The 21,402-nt window shown below is 50.3% G+C and overlaps 1 protein-coding gene across 1 annotated transcript; it reads left to right on the top strand.

Annotated features, from left to right (window-relative positions):
• The first annotated feature begins 898 nt into the window (after window positions 1–898).
• On the top strand, window positions 899–20,659 carry MAP3K12 (mitogen-activated protein kinase kinase kinase 12). Its single transcript, XM_020966329.2, is given in 15 exon segments — window positions 899–1,146; window positions 12,017–12,497; window positions 13,122–13,305; window positions 13,542–13,733; window positions 13,871–14,029; window positions 14,441–14,599; window positions 16,283–16,391; window positions 17,268–17,377; window positions 17,581–17,697; window positions 17,877–18,014; window positions 18,250–18,410; window positions 18,413–18,870; window positions 19,093–19,163; window positions 19,273–19,558; window positions 19,919–20,659. Coding segments are annotated over 14 exon segments (2,688 nt in total). The 5' UTR covers window positions 899–1,146; window positions 12,017–12,052; the 3' UTR covers window positions 20,018–20,659.
• The last annotated feature ends 743 nt before the right edge of the window (window positions 20,660–21,402 follow it).

Here is a 21,402-nt window from a genome sequence, read left to right as displayed (position 1 = left end):
CTTGGTAGTTAGAGCTATGGAGGGATGGAAAAAGAGAGTGGGGAGTGGGGGGATATTGAGACACATCCTCTCCCCAACCAACTCCAACTACCCATCGTTGTATGGGTGCTCAAGCTGACCAGGGAAAGAAGGGGACCTAGGGTCCCAGATTATTGGTCTAACCCAACTCTAGAGGAGGTCATCTGCCAAATGGCCCAGGCCGCAGCTCCCATTTGCTCCAAATGCTTTCTTTGTTGAGCTCTAGGATGAGGGTGGTCTTGGTGAAAAAGACCCTAAAAGAAGGGACTGTCGGGAAGAAAGAAAGAAAAATCGTTTGCATTTTAATCTGTGTTCGGGGAAAGAGAAGTTGCAAAGGATGTGTGACCTGAGGGATCCTGAAAGGGATGAAGTAAGGCTGGAATCTAGGGAGAGGAAAGAACCTGGGAGCGTCGGAGGGGGACATGGCTTGGAGTCGAGGTGATGAAGAGTGGGGAGGAGTTAAGTGAGCTTGGAAGAGTTAGGGGAAAGGGGGTAGGAAGAAAGGGGTGCTCTTGAGAACGTTGATCTATGTGACTAATTTTGAATCTTGGAGAGAGGAGGCTGGACATGGGAGACCCTAAGGACTGGGGAAGCAACTTAAGGGCTGCTGAGGGGGACCGAGATCTGCGCGCTCTGGGGAGAGCCGTAGCGGGAACCAATACCAGAGTTGCTGGGGGAGTTGGGGGAGGGGGCGGGGAGGGGTCTCCGTTCCAGGAGCAGGGGGATGAGCTAAAAGCTGGGCCGGGGAGGGAGCAGCGGGCTCCTTTAAGAAGCCGGCGGCTCCCGGCGCATCTCCCCCGCTCAGGGCGTGTCCGTCCCGGAGGGCCAGGGGCGGGGGCCTAGGAAGGAGCCCAGCTCGAGCCGAGTCGGGCTGGAGCCAGGCCGGCAGGGGGGTGGGGGTCGGGAGAAGGAGCCGCGAGCGCTGACAGCCGCGGCCCTGGACGCGGCGGGCCGGAGCATCGCCCGTGACACCGCCCCGGGTCCGGTCAGGGGCAGCGGGCGGGGGCGGAGAGAGGAGAAGGAGGAGGAGGAGGAGGGAGGGGTGGAGGCGAGGAGCTGAGAGCAGCATCCGGAGCAGAGCTGCAGCAGCGCCGCCTTTTGTGCTGAGGCCGCCGCCGAGCCCCCCAGGTGAGAGCTGAGCCGGGGGGGGGGGCGCGGGGGAAGAACGGAGGATGGGGGTGGAGGCGGGAATGGGGGGTACTGGGGTCTGACGGGGGATGGGGACTGGAGGGGCGGGGCGCGGCGGGATGGGGCTGCGGGTGGGGGGGCGGGCTCTGGGAGCTTCTGGGGATGAGGATGTGAGAATGGAAGACCCAGAGCCGTGGGGATGGGAGAGGTGGAAATCGGAAGGAGGATGCTTGGGAAGGCACCGGAGGGATGCTGATGGAGAAGACTCGGGCGGAGGTGGGGGGAGGTAGGATGAATGGGGGTGGAGGGGAGGACCGGCACAAGGATCATCCTCCGGACTGAATCCCACTTAGACAAGACCAAGTGTTGATGGAAAAAGATGGAGGGATGTATCCCCCCCTCCCCAGCAGAGAGAGATGGGAAGGGCAGGGCAAGGCCTGGTGCACCTGGGAGCAGGGTAGACTCGGAGACTGCAGAACCAAAGGCACCTGCTCCTGGATGCCCAGACCGTAGGCCCTTGACATCCAGCTTCTATGCTGCCCCCACCCCGCTTCTAGCAGAGCAGCTCCCCTCCATCCAGCTGTTGCATCCCCCCTCCCCTCAATGTGACATTCATTCCCTTGCTTCACCCCTCTCCTGGCCTTGGCCTTGGGTTCGAAGAAGAGAGGAGCATAGAGGAAGGGGGAAAGGCTCACAAATGGAAGAAGTAGGGCACTAGGGGCAGTGAAGGAGCTGGGTTTCAGAAGTGCAAGAAGGGTCTCACCCCCCTGTAGCAGAGATTCACTAATTCCCTGGGGTAATAGTAGCTGAATCTCTAAATAGGTTGGCCATTGGGATTCTCTCTAACCCTCCAAACCTATCTTTCCAGGGGGAAAGATCAGACTGAGTTCTCTCCAGCAACCTAGTTTTCTCTCAGCTCTGCAAAGTGCTGTACATGTAGTATCTTATCTGTTCCTTACAACCCTGGGAGGTGGATCCAATTATTAGCCCCCATTTTACAGATAAGCAAACTGAGGCTGAGAAAGGATAAAAGTGACTTGCTCAGGGCCACAGAGCTACTAGATGTCTGAGGCAGGATTCAAACTCAGTCTTCCTGACTCCACCTCAATGCCCTAGTGAAGGATTTCTCCCAAACCCTACCAGTATCCCTGTAGATAGAACCACCTTCCCTGATTCCAGGTTCGACAACCGTTGTTTGAATTGAACTGTATGCCTTCTGAGCTTCTGAGCACATGGGGTTTTAGCCAGATTGGTGACACAGCTGGATTAGTGAAGAGAGAAGGGAAAAGGCCCAATCTAGGCTGCTCTGCCCAACTGCTGTCAGTGTTTTTTGTAAAGAGGCCTGCCTAGGGGTAGCCAGCTGCTTCAGCGAATAGAGCCCTAGGCCTAGAGTCAGGAGAACCCAAGTTCAAACCCAGCCTCAGACACTTACCAGCTATGTGACCATAAGCAGGTCTCTGCTGCCTCAGTTTCTTCAACTCTAAAATACGAAGGAAAGAATAAGCATTTATATAGCTCCTACTGTGTGCCAGGAACTTTACAAATGTCATCTAATTTGATCTTCACAACAACCCTAGGAGGTAGCTGCTATTATTATCCCCCTTTTGCAGTTGAAGAAACTGAGGCAAATAGAGGTTAAGTGACTTGCCCAGGGTTACACAGCTAGTGAGTGGTCCCCTATTCAATCCACTGTGCCAAACAGCTGCCTATTATATGTTAGGGATAATATGAGCACCTCTCTCCCATGAAGGTGAAATCATTATTATGTAGATCAAATGAGATAATATTTGCAAAGTGTTTAGCACAGGACCTAACTATGCTAGATGCTGCTATTACACATAGTAAATGCTTTTCCTTCCAAGCCCATTTTTCATTTTGGAGATGAGAACAATGTCTGTCCCTCAGCCCATCCTGTGAAATAGGGTTACCAGAGGCAGACATCCACTCCCAGAATGGCTTCCCTCCCTCGACTACCCAGTGCCTCCCCCCAACTAACACACCACCAAACAGCTAGACAGCCAGCACTTCTGGGCTGGAGTAGGGTGACCTGCAAGAAAGAAAGCAAGGAAGTAATATAAGTGCTTGGAGATCCTTAAGGGAGCAGCTCATTCTTAGTGGATCTGTAACTAAAGGAAGAGAGGCAGAAGATGGTGTAACAGAAAGAATGACGTGCCTAAGAGTCAGGAGATCCTGGCCTGTCGCTAACCAGCCATTTTTAATCTCTCCTGGCCTCAATTTCCTTATTTGTAGAACTATGAAATTGGACTAGATAATTTCTAAGCCTCTTTCTTTATTATGCCTTTTCCTCCTGTTTTACAAACCTCACATTCCTGGTTCTTCGTAACCCTGGCTTTCCTCAAAACCCATTTTATTCTTCCTGTCTTCAGTCCAGGGAAACAAGGGTTGTGCAGGGGATCTGACCCCTGAAAGAATCTTGGGGGAGGGAAGTGGCCAACAAGGACCTTGGCTCCTCCCCGCTCTGTCCACTGTCCAGCCTCTGCTACCACTGTAGTTTCGGGGGCATCCCTAGAGGCCCAGCCTCCATCTGTTCATGAGCCCTTTAAGGAGATGAGGGGGGAGGGGAGATTCTCCTATAAACTATTAGAGAAGAGTTGAATCCAGAAGAAAGAACCATCAGATTCCTTTTGGGATGTGTGTTCTTCTGTGGTCTCTTCTCCTTGCCCTTCCTTTCTCCCACCTCCTGTGTCTTTCTTCCTTTCTGCCTATTTCTTTCTCTGAGGATCTCAAAGAACTAACACTGCTGGGTATGGGAATCATACCTTCATCTACAGTTGTGGTGCTACATGGAACTTTTAGTAAGACTCCCAGCCACGGTCAAAGGGAACACATGATTTTTCTTGGTGCTGAGTGGAAGGGAAATAGAGGTACCGAGTATAAATGGCAAGAACAGAACCCCAAACTGAGACCAAGTCCAGAGTCCTACTTCTGTCCCTTAGACACAGTCAGGACAACCGTCCCACCCCAGAGAGTAGATGTTTCTGAATTTGGCACTGGGATCCCCTCAATAACCCATAAAAGATTGAGGGGTGAGAAAGACTGGGAAATCTAGGGCAAAAAGTTCAACTGTTCCAGGGGGGGCAAGGAGGCTGGTTGAGACGCACAGTTAGAGGATGTTGGACTTGGGGGTTGGGAAGACGCGGGCTTAGCCCTGCTCCTGTGCGGCGTGACACAGGGCAAGACATGTAGGCTCTTTGTAAGTTATAATCTTGTATTCTGCCTCCTTGTGCCCATGAAGTCAATCAGCGTAGGGGAGGGATCTGTGGAGATGGACAGCTGTGGGTGGGAAGAGACTCTCCAAAGAGAAATTGATGGGCTTCTAGATTGTAAGCTTCTTGAGGGCAGAGACTGTCACATAATTACCTACTCCCAAAGTACCATAGTGGCACTCGATACTCATAGTTTTCCATTTCAATTGGGTGAAGCGAGCTGGTAAGAAAGCACAATAGGAGGAAAGGAATTGGAGTGGAAAATAAGGCAGCGTGCTGTAATGAAGTGGAAAGACCTGGGTGCGAGTCCTGACTTGGCCACCTGTGAATATGGGCAAGTCATTTATCCTCTCAGTCTTTCTTTCCCCATCTGTAAAATGGGTCTAATGAGCCTTGTACTACTTCATGGAATGGTCGTGAGCAAAGTGCTTTGTAATCTCAAAAGGTTTTTTATTTCTTCTCCCAGCCCTGCACCCCATGTCCCAAAAAACCCTGTTCCCATCTCCCTAGATCCTCACACTATATCTCATAGTATGATCCTTTCCCCTATCCCCACCCTTAATAAGCCACCAGATCTTTTTCATGGTAAGGAAGAGGGGATTCAAGTGGATTCTTCCTCCACAGTAAGCATCCACCCCAGCCTCCTGGCCTGCCCACAGCTCCCTCCACTTCTCCACTCTCCTCACCTTTGGTCTGGTAGTTAAGAGGTGTCTCAGGACCTAAACAAGTGGGAGCCTGGACTTGTAGGTTACCCTTAGCTCTCCATGGTGTCCAGGAGAAGGAAGGAAGTGCCTCGTATGTGCCAGGCATTGTGCAAAGCACTATAATAATAATCCTGATAATATCTCACATTTATATAGTTATTGGAGATGGCTCAGTGGATAGAGCACTGGGTCTGGAGTCAGGAAGACCTGATTCCAATCCAGCCTCAAACACTTATTAGTTGTGTGACCCTGAGCAAGTCACTTAACCTCTGTTTGCCTTCATCCACTGGAGAAGGAAATGACAGACCACGGCAGTATCTTTGTCAAGAAAACCCTATAATTCATGGGGTCATGAGGAGTAGGACCCAACTGAAAGACTAAACAACATATGGTGCCTCCTATGTGCCAGGCATTGTGCTAAGCACTGTAATAAGAATAACAGCTAACATTTATAAAGCACTTACTATGTGCCAGGTGTTGTGCTGAGCACTTTACAATTAGCTCATTTGGTCCTCACAACAATCTTGAGAGTTGGGTGAGTTATTTTCATCTCCTTTTTACATTTGAGGAAACTCAAGTCAATTCCTCAGGGTCCCACAGCTATTAAGTGTTGGAGGCTGGATTTGAACTTGGATCTTCCTGACTCCAGGCTCAGCACTGTATGCACTGTACCGCCTAGCCATCTCCAAAAAGGGGAGTTTCCCCTCTAGGAGAATAATTCTCCATAAAGATAGACACAGAGTCCTAGAGGTACTAAGTGGCAGACTTAGGATTTGAATCTGAGTCCTCTGGCTAGAAACCAGGAAACAACTCTATCCTCTTCTGCTTCTTGGGTGTATTTAGAAAAGGGAGCTGGGAGATCCTGAATCCCCACAAGGATTTCACTTACTCTCCACAAAGGCCTTTGCGATTTGGGGAAACTAGGGATCTACATTTATAGATCTCTTCTTTCTCTAAATTACCCTTCCGAAGAAAGGAGAGACGTGGGAGTCAAGAGATCTGTGTTCTAATCTCAGTTCTGCCACTTACAACCGAGAGACACTATACACGTCTCTTCCTCTGTCTAGGGCTTAGTTCCTCGACTGTAAAAATTAATATTTTAGACCAGATAATTACCAAGGTCTCTTTCAGGGCTAGAGATGCTACAGGGAAGATCGCAGTCTCCCACTGATTCAGAGGGGGGAATTGGGGCCCATTAAAGGGGAGAATGTTCCAGGAGAACTGGCTGTCCTGGCTTCCTCACCCAAAATCCTAAGAGAAAAGGCAACCAAGCAGCTTGGAGCTGGGTTCAAAGGACCCTAAAGGTCATCTCATCCAATCACGTTCATTGAGGAGCAGCAGTGGGGATGATAAGAGACCTATTCAAGGTCACCTAGAAAGGAAGTGGCAGGATGAGGATTCAAACCCAGTTCTAAATCCAGGGTTCCCGAACCAAGTCTAGATGGAGGCAAAACCTCTTCTTAGGATCCAGACTGAGAGATATTCCGCTGATACCTTTGCAAGCAGAAGTGAGTAAGGAGCTCTCCATCGTCCTGCTTCGTTCGCCCCTAATCTGCCCATCTGACAGGGATTTGAGGGAATTTCGATTAAGGGGTGGGGTGAGAAGACCTGGGTCCTCTCGTTGAGGGTGTGGCTGGCTGACATCATTTCTGTGTCCAGTTGTAGCATTTGAAGACTGCTCCATCAGCCCTGGGAGTGGGAAAATAAATAACTCCCATGTCTTAAGGTCTTACAAGTACCTTGTGGGACTGGGAGGTCCTGGAGAGTAGGGCTTGTTTTTTTGTCTTACTCTGAATCCCCAGAGTTGAGCACAGTGCCTGGCACATAGTAGGTGCTTAATTTCTGGTGGACTCACTTCAACATTTAAATTCGGTAACTATGGAGCAGAAGCAAGGTGGCATAAGTGGAGAAAAATTCAGACTCCAAACCAGGGAAATTGGGTTCAAGTCCCATCCCACCCCCAGTACTGACTTCGTGACCCTGTGCCAGTCTTTGAACCCCCTCAGTGTACTAGGCAATGCTCTAAGCCTGGATATTTCAGAGAAGGCACCTACCTGTATTGGTAGAGAGAGTAACCTCATTTAGGTTCCTATACCAGTGAAATCACAGGTGTCCAGTCCCTGTCCACTGATTTCAGCACCTACTGTGTGCAATATTTCCTGTGCTAACTGCTGAGGAAACCTTCCCCTTCCTCAAGGACCATGTAAAGGGACAGGTATAAGTCAAAGTGGGCAGTGAAGAAGGCAAAAGGAGGTCCAGCCAAAAAACCCTAGGGGGAGTTCTGGGAGTATCAGTAATATTTCAGTAGGGCCAGAGTAGGGGGTAATCAGGGCAGGCTTCACTGAAGAGGTGGCACCTAGGCTAACCCTTGAGTAAAGTTGAGTCTTTGGAAAGAGAGATAAGAAAGAAGAGTGCATTTCTGGGCGTGGGGGGAGAGCCCAATTTGCACATGCCTGTGTGCTTTCCACCTAGAAGACTGATGGTTAGCAGCCTGGAGCCTGATCGGAAACCTGGTGGGTGACTAGGTACAAGGCTCAGCGAACAGTCAATGAATGGTGTGAACAGAATAACTGACAGTCGCCCGCTCCAGCTGTTCTCTGGGACCCTCAAGTTCTGAATAATTGATGAACTAGGAGGGAGCCCCTCCCTCTCCTGGGGTGACAGAACGTCTGGGCTGGGGACTCATCTCCCCTCCCTCCCCATTGGCCCTGGCGCCAAGGCCCCGCTGCGGGCCGGTAGGGCTCTTGGACTCAGCTGGCGGAGCAGAGGAGGAGCTTTTAGTGGGAGTGGGGGTGGGGGGTAAGGAGACGTTATTCTAGTTTGACACCGCTTCCTCTGGTCCCTTACCCCGACACCCAGTGTGTCTAGCCTGGGACTGGACACCTCCTGATCCCCCCCCAAACCTCTTTGTCTCTCCTCGCCTAATTGTAGTTGCAAACACCCAGGGTAGGATCTGAACCTGATTCCCATCTGGGGTCCCTGGGCCCGGTCCACCCTAGTTTCCTCCAAGGCCACCGCTCCGGGCCCCACCCCCCACCCCCGCCACTTTTAAAGCTGCTGCACAAACATGCAGGTGGAATAGCTTTCCTCCTTCCCTCCCTCCCCCGCCACAGGGCCCTGGATACAGAGAGAGGCCCTGGGGAGAGGGCCCGAGCTTTAGGGAGGCTTGGTTTTCTGAATGTCTCGCAATCTCTGAATGCATCTCACTCTGTCTCTGTGCGATGGGGAGGAAATGAGGGGGACCAGCTGCCTTTGGCTGTGGTATGAGGATTCAAGGTGGACAGATGAAGGTTGAAAAAATCCGGCAAATTCGTGCTGGATTGTCTACAGGAATTTTTTTTTAATGGGGATGGGGCCTCTGTCTCCCCACCTTTCGATATTTTCTGCCAGGCTCCTCCTGTTTCCCAAACTTATATAAAAAGAATTCGTTACTCTAATACTTAAAGTTTGTTCCTCACCCGCTAAGGCAAGATAGGCAGTGTTAGGATGATTAATCCCCACTTCCCACCCAAGGGAGGTGAAGCGACTTGCCCGTGGTCACCCAGCTATTAGGAATCTGAGGGAGGATTCGAACCCAGGTGTCTCCTGACTTCAGGCTCCCCGGCCCAACTTGTAGCCCCAGATTCTGCAATAGAATACCCGGGGCACCTAGGGGATAGGGAGAGGGGGAACTGGGAAGGTGCAGACGAGGGCCTAGGGGATCCGGGAAGAGACCATCAGCTAGCAGACAGAAAACACGAAAGAGCCTCGGGGCCAGCGCTCTCAGCTCCCAGATAGGCTAGGAAGGGGCGGGGTCAGCAGCCAGGCTCCGCCCACCAACCTGGGTGGCCGCTCCCGTGACCCTCGGGCTAATCTTGTCCCGGTGACTTCACGCGCGCGCCTCTGGCCCCGTCGCCATAGTTACCCTAGCAGCACCCGCGGCGCTTCCCCCAATCTGCTTCCCTTCCCCCCACCCCACCAGCCACAACCAACCCCTCCCCTCCCCCATGCGCCCTGGGTAACCACGTGACTGGTGAGACCCGCTACCCTTGGGACCCAGGCAGTGGCTTCGGAGGAGAGCTTGCAGGAGTCCTGGGGATAAGGCTGGTCCACGTCATATTTTCTCATGCCTCAGTTATTTCTTACTAGTGACCTTGTCTCTGGCTCCTCTCCAAGGATCCCCAAGTGCACTGGAGGGCGCCTCTACTCTGTTTTCTAGGGACCCATGAACAAGAGATGGAATTCAAAGGCGGTTGGAGGTGGGATTGCCACAGGCTATCTGGGTTCTGGCTCCTGCCCCCATTCCTGCAACCTGTATTTGCATATTGTTTTTGCTTCATAAATCTTCATAAAAGATTGCCAAGCCAACCAGCATTCACTAAGCTCCTACTGTGTGCCAAGCTCTTTGCTAAACGCTGGGTATACAAAGAAAGGCAAAAGATAGTCTTTGCCCTCTGAGAGGTCCCAATCTATTGCGGGGAGACAAAAGGTTTGGGAGGGATCAGGAGGTGAGATCTCAGATGAGGAGGAAGAGCATTCCAAGCACTCGGGGCAGCCAGTGAAAACGTGGAGTTGCAGTCAGGAGGACCTGGTTCAAATCCTGCATCCACTACTTCCCAGTTCTGTGACTCTGAGTGAACCTCCCTTTTGTCACCTGGAAAATGACGCTAATCCTAGTTAGGTAAAGTGCCTGACAGATCTTAAAAGCGCTGCATCCTACAGCTCACATCTCTGCAGCCTCAAACCCCAGCTTTCCACATCCAGTTTCGTTCACTTCAGGCCAGTTGTGATCTAAAGGACCCTTGCATAGCACTAAGAGTCAGCAGGCCTGGGGCACATTACTATTATTAATAAAGTCACACCTGCAATAATTTAATCATATTCAGTAATTTAGCTGCTGGGCTGGAGACAAGGTGAGGGTGGATTGGATTCTTACCTACGCTTGGGGAGGGGGAGAGGAGATGGCACCCTAGAATTAAAGAGCTAGTGAGGAAGGGACTACAGAAGACATTTAATTCAACCCCTCAGTTTTTGTTTTTAAGATAAGGCCCATCCAGATGCCCATAGTAAGCATTTGAGGTGAGATCACAAGTTCTTCAGAAGGAACTCTGGCAGGAGAGTAAGGGAGTGGAAACGGAGCCAGATGTTTTAAAAAAGATGGAGACCAAGAGAGAAGGCATAGATCGAGAATGCAGATACTCTGGGATCCCCCAATCCCATCATCCAAAGCGCACATACTTGTCCCGAGTTTGGAGGAGTGCTGAAGAAAGAAGGAAGTGTACTTTTCTCCTCTTACCTTGACCTCCCCTTCTTTCCCTTCCCCCAGTACAAAGGGTAACATCCCACGACAAACAAAACTCATTCTGGGCATAATGCCTAACACGTATATAATGCATATTATTTATGTCTGTGTGTGTCTCTGTGTGTGTGTGTATGTTGTTTTTGTTCAGTCATTTCAATCGTATCTAATTCTTTGTGACCCCATTTGGGGTTTTCTTGGCAAAGATACTGAAATAGTTTGCGATTTCCTTCTCCAGGGCTATCCACTGCCCCACACCTAGCTGACACGTATGTATATACGTGTGTACATCAATCATATATACTTGTATCAATTACTTTCAGGTTTACAAAGCACTTTACATTTCACCTCATTTAATCCTCACAACCCAGTAGTTGCTATTATTAGCCCCATTTTACAGGTGAAGAAACTGATTACATGATCCGGTCAACTGAATGCTGAAGGAGTGAAGTTGTAAATCAAATGAGAGATTGGGAGGGAAACTTGTATGCCCAGCTCCTCAGGGAGCTTTCCCAGGCCCCTTTCCCAACCCTCCCATCAGATAGTTAACAGCTCCCACTTTCCAAATACCTTACACTTTCCTTTAAAATAATCCCGAGAGGTTGGTAGAGCAAGTGTTACTGCCATCCCCCCATTTTATAGATAAGGAAACTGAAACAGTGAGTATAATATGTCTAAGTTCCAGAACTGGGATCTGAATGGAGGGAAAGAAACTGACCCCCTCCCTCTATCAGGGTGCCTATCCAGGTGGCTTTGTCTTTTTCAGCAACTTATTCGAGGTCCCTGTAGAAGCACTGTTATTGAATGGGTGAAAAGAGTGGAGGCCTTGGTGTTAAGAAAGCCAAGGGTCACATTGTCTTATTGGGGCACTTAGCTTTGTCACCCTGGGCAAGTCACCATCTTTGTTCCTCAGAAAACTCCCCAAGACCTATCTATACTAAGTCACAGACAGTAGAAGAAATCTACCAGGAGGTACTGTGTACCAATGAAACCACAGATCACAGATGCCACAAGCGTTCAATCTATCAACATTTAAGTGCCTACTATGTGCCAGGCTCTAGGGATACGAAAATGAAACAATCCCTGCCCTCAAGGAGCTTACATTCAGGTGGCTGGGGGAAAAAGAGAGATGTCAGTATGAGAGGCAGTCTACTCAAAGTTTTTATCCACCACAGAAACACCAATTTAGTCAACTCATCTAGGTTATCTATGCACTTAAGCTGTCTTGCCAGTGTGCATTTAACAGGAAGTTTGCTGAGGAGTGGATATAGTTATTAATTATATTTACATGAAAATAGCACACAGGTGGCAACTGTATGATCCAAGAGCAAGGCACAATGATGTAACCAATGTCTTTTGAAAGAAATTTGGATTGGATTCTTACCTGAGATTGGTGCAGCTACTATTTTAACCCATTATCCCCTGTGAGATTAGAACACAGACATGTTATCTGGATGTCTTCAGGGGGACCCGAGGTGCTCCTCCCCCTCATATGGCTCAGTTTCCCAAACCTACAGCCACCTAACCAATAGGTATGTCCAAGGCAGGTGACATCTTGAGTTTGGTACTACCAAGCATCTCTACCATTAGTTGGGAGTAAATAGCCCTCTAGATGTGAGCTACCCTTCCTGTTAGGTTCTGATAGCTCTTGTCCCCCACAGGGCAGCCTCCTCTCCTTCCCTTCCTCCACCCTAACCATGGCCTGCCTCCACGAGACTCGAACACCTTCACCCTCCTTTGGAGGTTTCATGGCAGCCCTAAGTGAGGCCTCCGTTCGAAAACTCGACCCAGACACTTCGGACTGCACTCCAGAAAAGGACCTGACCCCCACCCAGTGTGTGTTGAGGGATGTGGTGCCCCTGGGGGGGCAAGGGGGAAGTGGGCACAGTCCCTCCCCAGGTGGTGAAGCTCCCACAGAGGCCTTTGCCAACAGTGTCCTGCAACTGCATGAGCAGGAGGCTGGGGGCCCAGGAGGGGCTGCAGGGCCCACAGAAGGCCGGACCCCCCGGTTCCGAGCCGATGAAGTCAGGCTGCAGTGTCAGAGCGGCAGCGGCTTCCTGGAGGGTCTCTTTGGCTGCCTTCGTCCAGTCTGGACCATGATTGGCAAAGCTTATTCCACAGAACACAAGCAACAACAGGAAGGTAAGTTGTATGTTTCGGTTCTCCTTCCTTTTTCTAGAGGAGGCTAAGATACTGACCTTCCCCCATCCTCTGTTAACTGGGTTCTGGCCACCTAATTCCTGCCTCCACTTGGATTCTGTTCCCTAACAGCCCATGCAATGTTTTGGGCTCTCTAGTTCCCCCCTCTAAAGCCCTACCTGAATGGGCCCTTGCCCATTCAGTGGTCCCAAGTGAGACTTTGGGAAGTTCCTGGGGTGGGAAATGACACCCAAGTTTCACGGCCACCCTAAGCTCCCAGAGTTCCCCAAACTGACGATAAGGATGCTTGCTGACTTAGTGCGCATCTGCAAAACTCCCTTAGAAATCTGTACCTTCCTACCTACTTGGTGGTCACATCTCCCACCTTTTTCCTTACCCAACCTTCTCTGATTAATTCACTTACTCTGAATTCATCAATTCATTTGAAAGAACATTTATTAAGCACCTACTTTATAGGTGCTGGGAGAGTCAGACAGGTGTATATATAATAGATCTTCCTCTCAAGCAGCTTAGAACCCTTAACGGTTCAGGGTAATTCCCAAGTTTCCAGCTCCTCCCCCACGCCTGAGTCCCACGTTTTCCTGATCCAGTTCTCTCCTCCTATAGACCTGTGGGAGGTGCCCTTTGAGGAGATCCTCGACCTGCAGTGGGTGGGTTCTGGGGCCCAAGGTGCTGTATTCCTGGGACGTTTCCATGGGGAAGAGGTGGCTGTGAAGAAGGTTCGGGACCTGAAGGAGACTGACATCAAACACCTTCGGAAACTCAAGCACCCCAACATCATTACCTTCAAGTGAGGAGGAAACCCTGACATAGAAGTGGGACACAGTGGCATTATGGGTGTGAGTGGGTCCCCAAGTAAGTGCCTCGTATGAAAAACATTTCCCTTCAAGAGAAGATGGGAAAATTAAGAGAAGATGGGAAAACTGCTTCTAGGAGAATAGGGTCCCCAGTATGATCCCTTTCAAACGGGAAAAGAGTGGTGGGAGGTGCTGTCCCACTCTGAGACTACCCCACAATCCTTTTCAGGGGCGTCTGCACCCAGGCTCCCTGCTACTGTATCCTGATGGAGTTCTGTGCCCAGGGTCAGCTATACGAGGTACTTCGGGCAGGACGTCCTGTCACCCCATCTCTGCTAGTCGACTGGTCTATGGGCATTGCTGGAGGGATGAACTACCTGCATTTACACAAGATCATCCACCGAGACCTCAAATCCCCAAAGTGAGTAAGAGGCTGAGAGCTTCCCAGCGCTGTTTTAGTAAAACCCCGGCCCTACGCCCTACTCTCCCGGGTAACGTTGGCCCTCACCTTGGTCCCTCTGGACTCTTCCTGAAGTGACTGACCCCTCTCCCTGCTAGCATGCTGATCACTTATGACGACGTGGTCAAGATCTCAGACTTCGGAACATCCAAGGAGCTCAACGACAAAAGCACTAAGATGTCATTTGCAGGGACAGTGGCTTGGATGGCCCCAGAGGTGATCCGGAATGAGCCTGTGTCTGAGAAGGTGGACATTTGGTGAGGGCCAGGTTGGGGGGTGGGAGCCAGGAAACCAGTGGCATGTCTAACAGAAGGGGAATGAAGGAGGGAGAGCCTCAAAATGAGCAGGTAGAGGCAAGCTTGGGGAGCTTCCCTCACCTCCTACTCCTCCCCTACCCATCACACCAGAGAGCCTGGGGAGGTGGAGTTAAGGAGAAAACCACTAGGTAACTTGTTCAGGACTCTGGACTTCAAGAAATCTGGCTTTTCCTCAAATTCAGGGAGGGGGGAGGGGGAACTAATGTTCAGACACCTACCTAGGAATGGGCAGGTGAGACATAGGTAAAACAATCTGGGCATGAGCAGTAAAGGAGAGATGAAAAGATTTGTGAGATCCAGACCTGGAGTTTGGAGGTTCCCCACCTAAAGCTTCCTCTCCCCTTGTGCCAGGTCATTTGGTGTGGTGCTGTGGGAGCTGCTGACTGGTGAAATCCCCTACAAAGATGTGGATTCATCTGCCATCATCTGGGGTGTGGGCAGCAATAGCCTTCATCTGCCTGTACCATCCAGCTGCCCTGATGGTTTCAAGATCCTCCTTCGCCAGTGCTGGTGAGGCCAAGGTCCAGACCCAGAACCCAGATCCAGAAACTAGCACCCATGGGGCATGAAATCTGAAGTGTGAGGGGCTGGGAACAGGAAACTGGTTGAGGAGGGGAAAGAATCTAGAAAGGGGGAATGAGACTGGAACCTAAAGTGGAGGTTATGTTTCTGGACACAGGCATCCACATATTTATGCATGACTGGGGGTTGGACCTAGGAGGCAATGCAGAACAGAAACGTAGAACTTCTCCCTATACCCCTGCACTTGGAACTGGAAGTGGAACGGGAAAGCAAATTTCTGAGAAACTAGAGAGAAGAACGGAGAAGACAGAAAACAGACTCTGGGGCACCAGGGCTAGAACCCAGAATTAAGTCAGAAAGACATCTGCGTGCTGAAAGAGACCACAACCATTCATAGGATTGCAGGATTTAGAACTGCAAGGGCCCTTAGAAACTATCTAGTCTCACTCATGATTTTACAGAGATGTAAAGTGACACAGAAATTAATTTAGGTGACCCAGATCACACATAGAATATGGCTGGAACTTGAGCATCATCAGCCTTTCAGATGTCCAACAGATATTTATTAAACACTTATGTGTGTGCACATGTTTCAGTGCTGGAGGAAATGCTAACTACAGACTGGTGCCCTTTATCAATAATCATTCAGAGAGACATCTGCATAAAACACCAGTAGCACAATCTAGAATACGGAGTACCTAAGAGTGCTACCAAGTGTTGTCAAGGCTGAAGGAGGGAGGGAGGGAGGGAGGCAGAGGTGACTTTCCAGAGAAAGTGGTGCTTAAGCTGGACCTGGAAGCCTGAGTAGAATGTCAAGAAGCAGAAATGGAGATATTCATTCCAGGTATAGAGGACACAAACAAAAGTAGAGGGAAGCCAAGTATGGGACAGGGCAGCTAGGTGGCAAAGTGGATAGAAGATCTGGGAGTCAGACTCAGGAGTTCAGATGTGACCTCAGACACTTACTAGCTGTGTGACCCTGCACATAGGGTTAAATAGTTAACTCTATTTGTCTCAGTTTCCTCTCTGTAAACTGAGCTGTAGAAGGAAACGACAAACCACTCACTCCAGTATCTTTGCCAAGAACACCCCAAGCGGGAGTCACAAAGGGTTGGACACAACCGGAAAAAACTAAACAATTATGGGACCTGTTGGTGAAATGGAGTGGTCTGGTGCTCTGGAGGATATGAGAGGGTATAATGTGAGAATCATGATAGAAAAGATAGGTTTCACCAGACTAAGAAAGGAATGCCAGGTACCCTAGAGTGAATGGTTACTGGTCAGATAATAGAGAGGAAGTGGTAGATTTTTGAGATATTGTACAGGATCAAATGGATGCCAATTTGAGGACCGCATATAGGATGACTCAGAGACTAGGAAACAGATCGAGGAGGTAGGTTATCATATCTGGCCAGGGACAAGGTCAATGGGAGCTTGCTTGCAGTCAGGTAGTAACAATGACAACAGAAAGGAGACTGATGTGAGATAATACTTGGTTGGATCTTAGAATCATATGGAAAGGGGTGCCAGACAAGGAGACTTTACTCCCCTGGAACCCCGATGTCAGTTTAGGTGGGATGGGACCGATTTCTTACCTCATTAAGGTCCTTGCAATACTGGTCCTGCAATGGTTTCCCTTCATATACCTTCCGTGTTTCCTTCTCCTTTCAGGAATAGCAAGCCCAGAAACCGGCCTTCATTCAGGCAGATCCTACTGCACCTGGACATTGCCTCAGCTGATGTGCTCTCCACACCCCAGGAAACCTACTTCAAATCCCAGGTGGGCTGGGTGCAGGAGTACACCAAATTACTGAGAGTCCCCATCTCTCCCTTCCTCCTCCCCCTAAAAATGGAGAGTTGAGTTTTGAGTCGTGACACATTTCTGGGGCTGTTATCTGAATGAGTTGTAACAGATGAATCAGCTGGGTTTAAGTCCTTCCCAGCTCTAAGAAGTTACATTTTGATAGGACTTCAAAGAAAAATCCCTCCCAAGGTTGGGAGGGAGATAAAGTCTATTACCTCAATGCTTGACATCTCAACTGGGTGGGGGCTCCCCTTCTGCAGTGCAAATCACAGCCCCTACTCCAAGTAAAACTAAGACTCCAAAAGGTTATGTGATTTGCCCAAGATCGTGCAGCTGTTTTGAAACCATATTTCTCTCCCAGCAATGTTAACTGCCATGGGCTAAACTTGGCATCAGAAATCCTGGTTCCAAACCCTGGCTGTCATTACTGATTGTGTAACTTTTCCCATCAGTAAAACGGCATTAATACCTGCAGCACCTGCCTCATGAGAGGTACTGTATCATAGTAGGCAGAAAAGCTGGAATCAAGGATATCTGGGTTTCCATTCTGCCTCTTATATGTACCAGCCCTGTGACCCAGGACAGGTCATGACTTTTCATTGCCTCAGACAGCAGACTCGATGCAAAGCTCAGGTGTACACCTGCACTAGTATCAGTGCCATCACAGATGTGGCTTAAAAACTCCATCACCTTAGATGTCATCTCTTTGAAGACCAGGACTCCTTCCTATGCCTCCAAACTCCGATGTCACCTTGATCCTCCTGCCTTGTGGGTTCAAATGATAGGCTTCTTTTTGAGGGCTGCTCAAGGAACTAACAAAGCTCTTCCCTCTCACCTTCTCCTCCCCCTCAGGCAGAGTGGAGGGAAGAAGTGAAGCTGCATTTTGAAAAGATCAAATCAGAAGGCACTTGTCTACACAGGCTAGAGGAAGAGCTGGTGACTCGAAGGAGAGAGGAACTCAGGTGTGGGGACAGAAGGGGAAGACAAAAAGGGTGGCTCAAGGAAATGACTGTCCCTATGGAAGTCACCCAAGGTGCAGGGGTACAGGGTACCCTCAGTCTCAGCCCCTTAAGGCACAACCAAACATCCAGCCCATTCCCAGAAACAATGGGTAAGGGGAGGAGACGCGGGCAGTTGTCACACCCCCTCTGTCAACTTTGATTAGACATGCCTTGGACATCCGGGAACACTATGAACGGAAGCTGGAACGTGCCAATAACCTGTACATGGAACTCAATGCGCTGATGCTGCAGCTGGAGCTCAAGGAGAGGGAGCTGCTGAGGTAATCCACAACCAGGCCCTGCTTCTCCTCCTACGGGGCTCCGCCCTCACCCCCTCTACCAGCCCCAACTCGGCTATGAACTTCTTGGCTCCCCTGCTGCCCCGATACCTAGTCCCTGGTGGGTCCCTGCTGAGCCCATGTTCTCATGTGCCTAGCTGAGTGGGTGCCTGGATTCTTAGGCGGGAGCAGGCCTTGGAAAGGAGATGCCCTGGGCTCCTGAAACCGCACCCTCCCCGAGGCCTTCTGCATGGCAACACGGTGGAGAAGCTCATCAAGAAGAGGAATGTTCCACAAAAGCTGTCACCTCACAGCAAGAGGTGGGGCCTGAACTATGGAGACCCAAGTCCGAAGGCTTAGTAGAGGGAGGGGAGGTACTGAGATGGGGCTAGGGAATTGGGAATCCTGAACATGCAATGTCCTTGACAGAGATGGCAGAGGTCACTAGGTTGCTCAATATCCTACTAGCTGTAGTGTCTTGGCAGCAAGCCCTTGGCACGCTTGACTCTCTCCTCTCCCCCTCCCTTAACCTTCCCTATTTTCTCTTCCCCTTAGGCCAGATATCCTCAAAACGGAGTCCTTGCTCCCCAAGTTAGATGCAGCCTTGAATAGTGTTGGGCTCCCTGGTTGCCCTAAGGGGCCCCCCTCTCCAGGACGGAGTCGTCGTGGCAAAACCCGTCACCGAAAGGCCAGCTCCAAGGGCAGCTGTGGTGACTGCTCGGGTTTCGGGCATCTGTACCGAGTCCTGAACCTGGGGGGCCAGGAAATCCAGGGAGTTTAGGAGGGGGACCCTCAGCTTGGGAGGTCTGCCCACCTGCCCTTCGAGGCCTCCATCATGACCTCCTCCTCAAAAAGATGTCATCTTCTTCCCCTGACCTGTTATCAGCTGCATTGGGAGCCCGAGGGCGAGGAGCAGGAGGGGGATCTATGGAACCCAGCTCTCCCCCTCCTGCCCAGGAAGACACCCCTCCTAGTGAGGGCTCAGCTCCTGGCTCTACCAGCCCGGATTCACCCGGGGGAGCCAAAGGGGAACCACCTCCAGCAGGGGGCCAGGGTGAAGCTTCAGGGCTGCTGGGTTCTAGCAGGGAGGGAACTGCTGGAAGAGGAAGCAGGGCTGGTGCCCAGCACCTGACTCCTGCCGCACTGCTGTACCGAGCTGCTGTCACTAGAAGCCAGGTGAGGTGTGGGCAAAGGGTCTGGAGCGACTACTTCCTGTTGCCCCTTAACCCCTCTCATCCATGTACTCACTTATCCCAAGTCCCAGGTGGCATACAGCTCCACACTTCTTGATCTCCCTTTCATTTCCCTGCCCCTGCCACGACCCCTTCCCAAGTTGAGAGACTCCCACCTCAATCTCTGGTCCATATCCTCAATGGGATCCTTTTCCCTCCCCCAAAGAAACGCGGTGTATCCTCAGAGGAAGAGGAAGGAGAGGTAGATAGTGAAGTGGAATTGCCCACAAGGCAAAGGTGAGTATGACGTACGAAAGCCCAAGAGGGAGGACAGTCCCATTAATTGCTGACCTGCACAATAATACCCTCAATCCAATCCTACCCCATCCATTTTTTTGCTTCACAGGTGGCCACAAGGCCTGAACAAACGGCAATCACTATCCACCTTCAGCTCAGAAAACTTGTCTGATGCAGAGGAAGGTACAGCTAGTGAACCATCACCCAGTGGTACCCCGGAGGTGGGCAGTACCAACACAGATGAGCGGCCTGACGAGAGGTCAGATGACATGTGCTCTCAGGGCTCTGAGATCCCACTAGACCCACCTGCTCCAGATGGAGCCCTGGGGCATGAACCTGGCTCCCAGCCCAGTCCACAGGAGGTGCAAAATCAAGCCCTACTCAGAAGGGAACAGGTGGGATGTGAACAGGGGAATATGGGGAAAGGGGAGTGGGCAGTTTAGGGGCATCCCGAGAAAATCAGTTATGACACCAAATATCAGCAATGGATATATAGACTTAGTAGATGGGACCATCCAGCATTAAGAGGAGACTGAAGAACAGAAATCGAGAAGATCCCCTTGGAAAGTAGAAGACAGGGATGAAAAAGATCAGGCACAAGGATGCTAAGGGGTGGTGAATCTAAATCAAGGCTGGACCCGAGGATGCAGGCCAGATTACAGATGCTGATGGGACTCCAACTATGGAGGAAAAAAAAAAGAGACTTCAAGCCCCAGGCTTCTCTCTCTGAACCTTTTAATTCTCCTCTCTCCCAGGGCATCCTCAACTCTGAGGACTCAGACTGCGATAGCACGGAACTGGATAACTCAGGCAGTGCTGATGCCCTGCAGCCCCCTGCCTCCCTCCCTCCGTGAATGCCACCCTCGCCCAATGTAGAGAGAAATATTTATATAAATTATATATATTCGACACATATTCAATGGAGAAAAAGCAGGGCTGCTCCAGCCTGACATCAGGATTATGGTCGCTTCCCCCCTACCAACATCCATCTGAACTTGGGGGAGACTGGTATCTATGGGGATAGGCTCAACCTAGGAACCTCCCTCACCCACTTCCATGGTCAGCTGGCTGTCTCTGGGGTAGAAGAATACCTGTTATTCCCCCCCCCCTTGGCCCCACCCTATCCCAAAAGTCTTGAAGGTAGGGACAGGGCAACTGCCTAACACTGCACTTTTTTTGTTGTTGTTGTTTTATTACCCTGTTTACAAATTTTGCACTTGGGAGGAGAGAGGCCAGGGCTGAGTCCTCTCCTCTGGGGCTTCTCAGGTGATTACTCACCCTCCCTCCCTTTTTTTTAAAGCCCCTCCCTCTCTCACTGGCTAAAGGACTCAGGAGGAAAGAGAGATAATACAGAGTATGTGATGATGGCTCAGGCCAGGAAGATGGAAATTATAGGGTCCTCTGCACCCAGTCCACCTGCCTTTTGGGGGTGGGGACACGTCACTGTTGTAACCCCTGTAAGATACCTTAAAATATAATCAATCCATGCAGGCTCAGCTGTTGAGTTTTCTTGTCAAGTGGGAGAAGGGCTACAGAGTGAAGCAATACATAATTGGGGGGAGGGAAATGAGTGTCTTATGAAATGTGAAAAGTCGAAGACAGAGCAGAACCTGAAAAATTCCTCCCTAATCCAGCACTGGAATCAATTCTGATCTAGGTTTCTTAAAATGCCTATATTCCGCACCATCTTTGATCACAAGGCATCATGAAAAAATCTCAGAGAAGCTAAAATGGGTATCTTTATGACTGACTAGGTTTTCTCACTTGGCATGAGAAGTCTCCTTCCCCCCATGCCATAGGGGGGGAAGGAGACTTAATCAATCCATGCAGAAATAACTGTATCCTAACTATGCTGTGTCAGTCCCACAAGTCAGGTAACCTCACGTCCAAGCAACAGGTATGTTGCTTCTCACCAGTGGAAAGATTAAACAGAAGATTGGAGAGGTAGGGAAGGCTGCTTCCTAGTGACCCCAATGAATACTAGTTATGGCTCCACTATAATATGCAACTTCTACTTCCCCTCTTATTTTTAGGTCTAGTTTCCAAAGTAAATCTCTGGCACAACAAAAGTTTAACCAGGGAGCCGAGAACTGCCAACTATGGTGGTTCTCTTAGCCTTTCTTAGGGATTCCTTCCCACTACCAACTCAAAAAACAACTATGACTAAGGTTAGATGGGAAGGAGATCAAGAATCCTGATCAACAGGCTTCGGAGACCTAAGTCTGAGGCAAAACAGAAG

Source organism: Phascolarctos cinereus, unplaced genomic scaffold, assembly GCF_003287225.1.
Source record: "Phascolarctos cinereus isolate Bilbo 61053 unplaced genomic scaffold, phaCin_HiC Scaffold_1;HRSCAF=81, whole genome shotgun sequence".
Lineage (NCBI taxonomy): Eukaryota > Metazoa > Chordata > Mammalia > Diprotodontia > Phascolarctidae > Phascolarctos > Phascolarctos cinereus.
The sequence above is the reverse complement of the archived record's forward strand: the minus strand, read 5'-3'. Positions and strand labels throughout refer to the sequence as shown.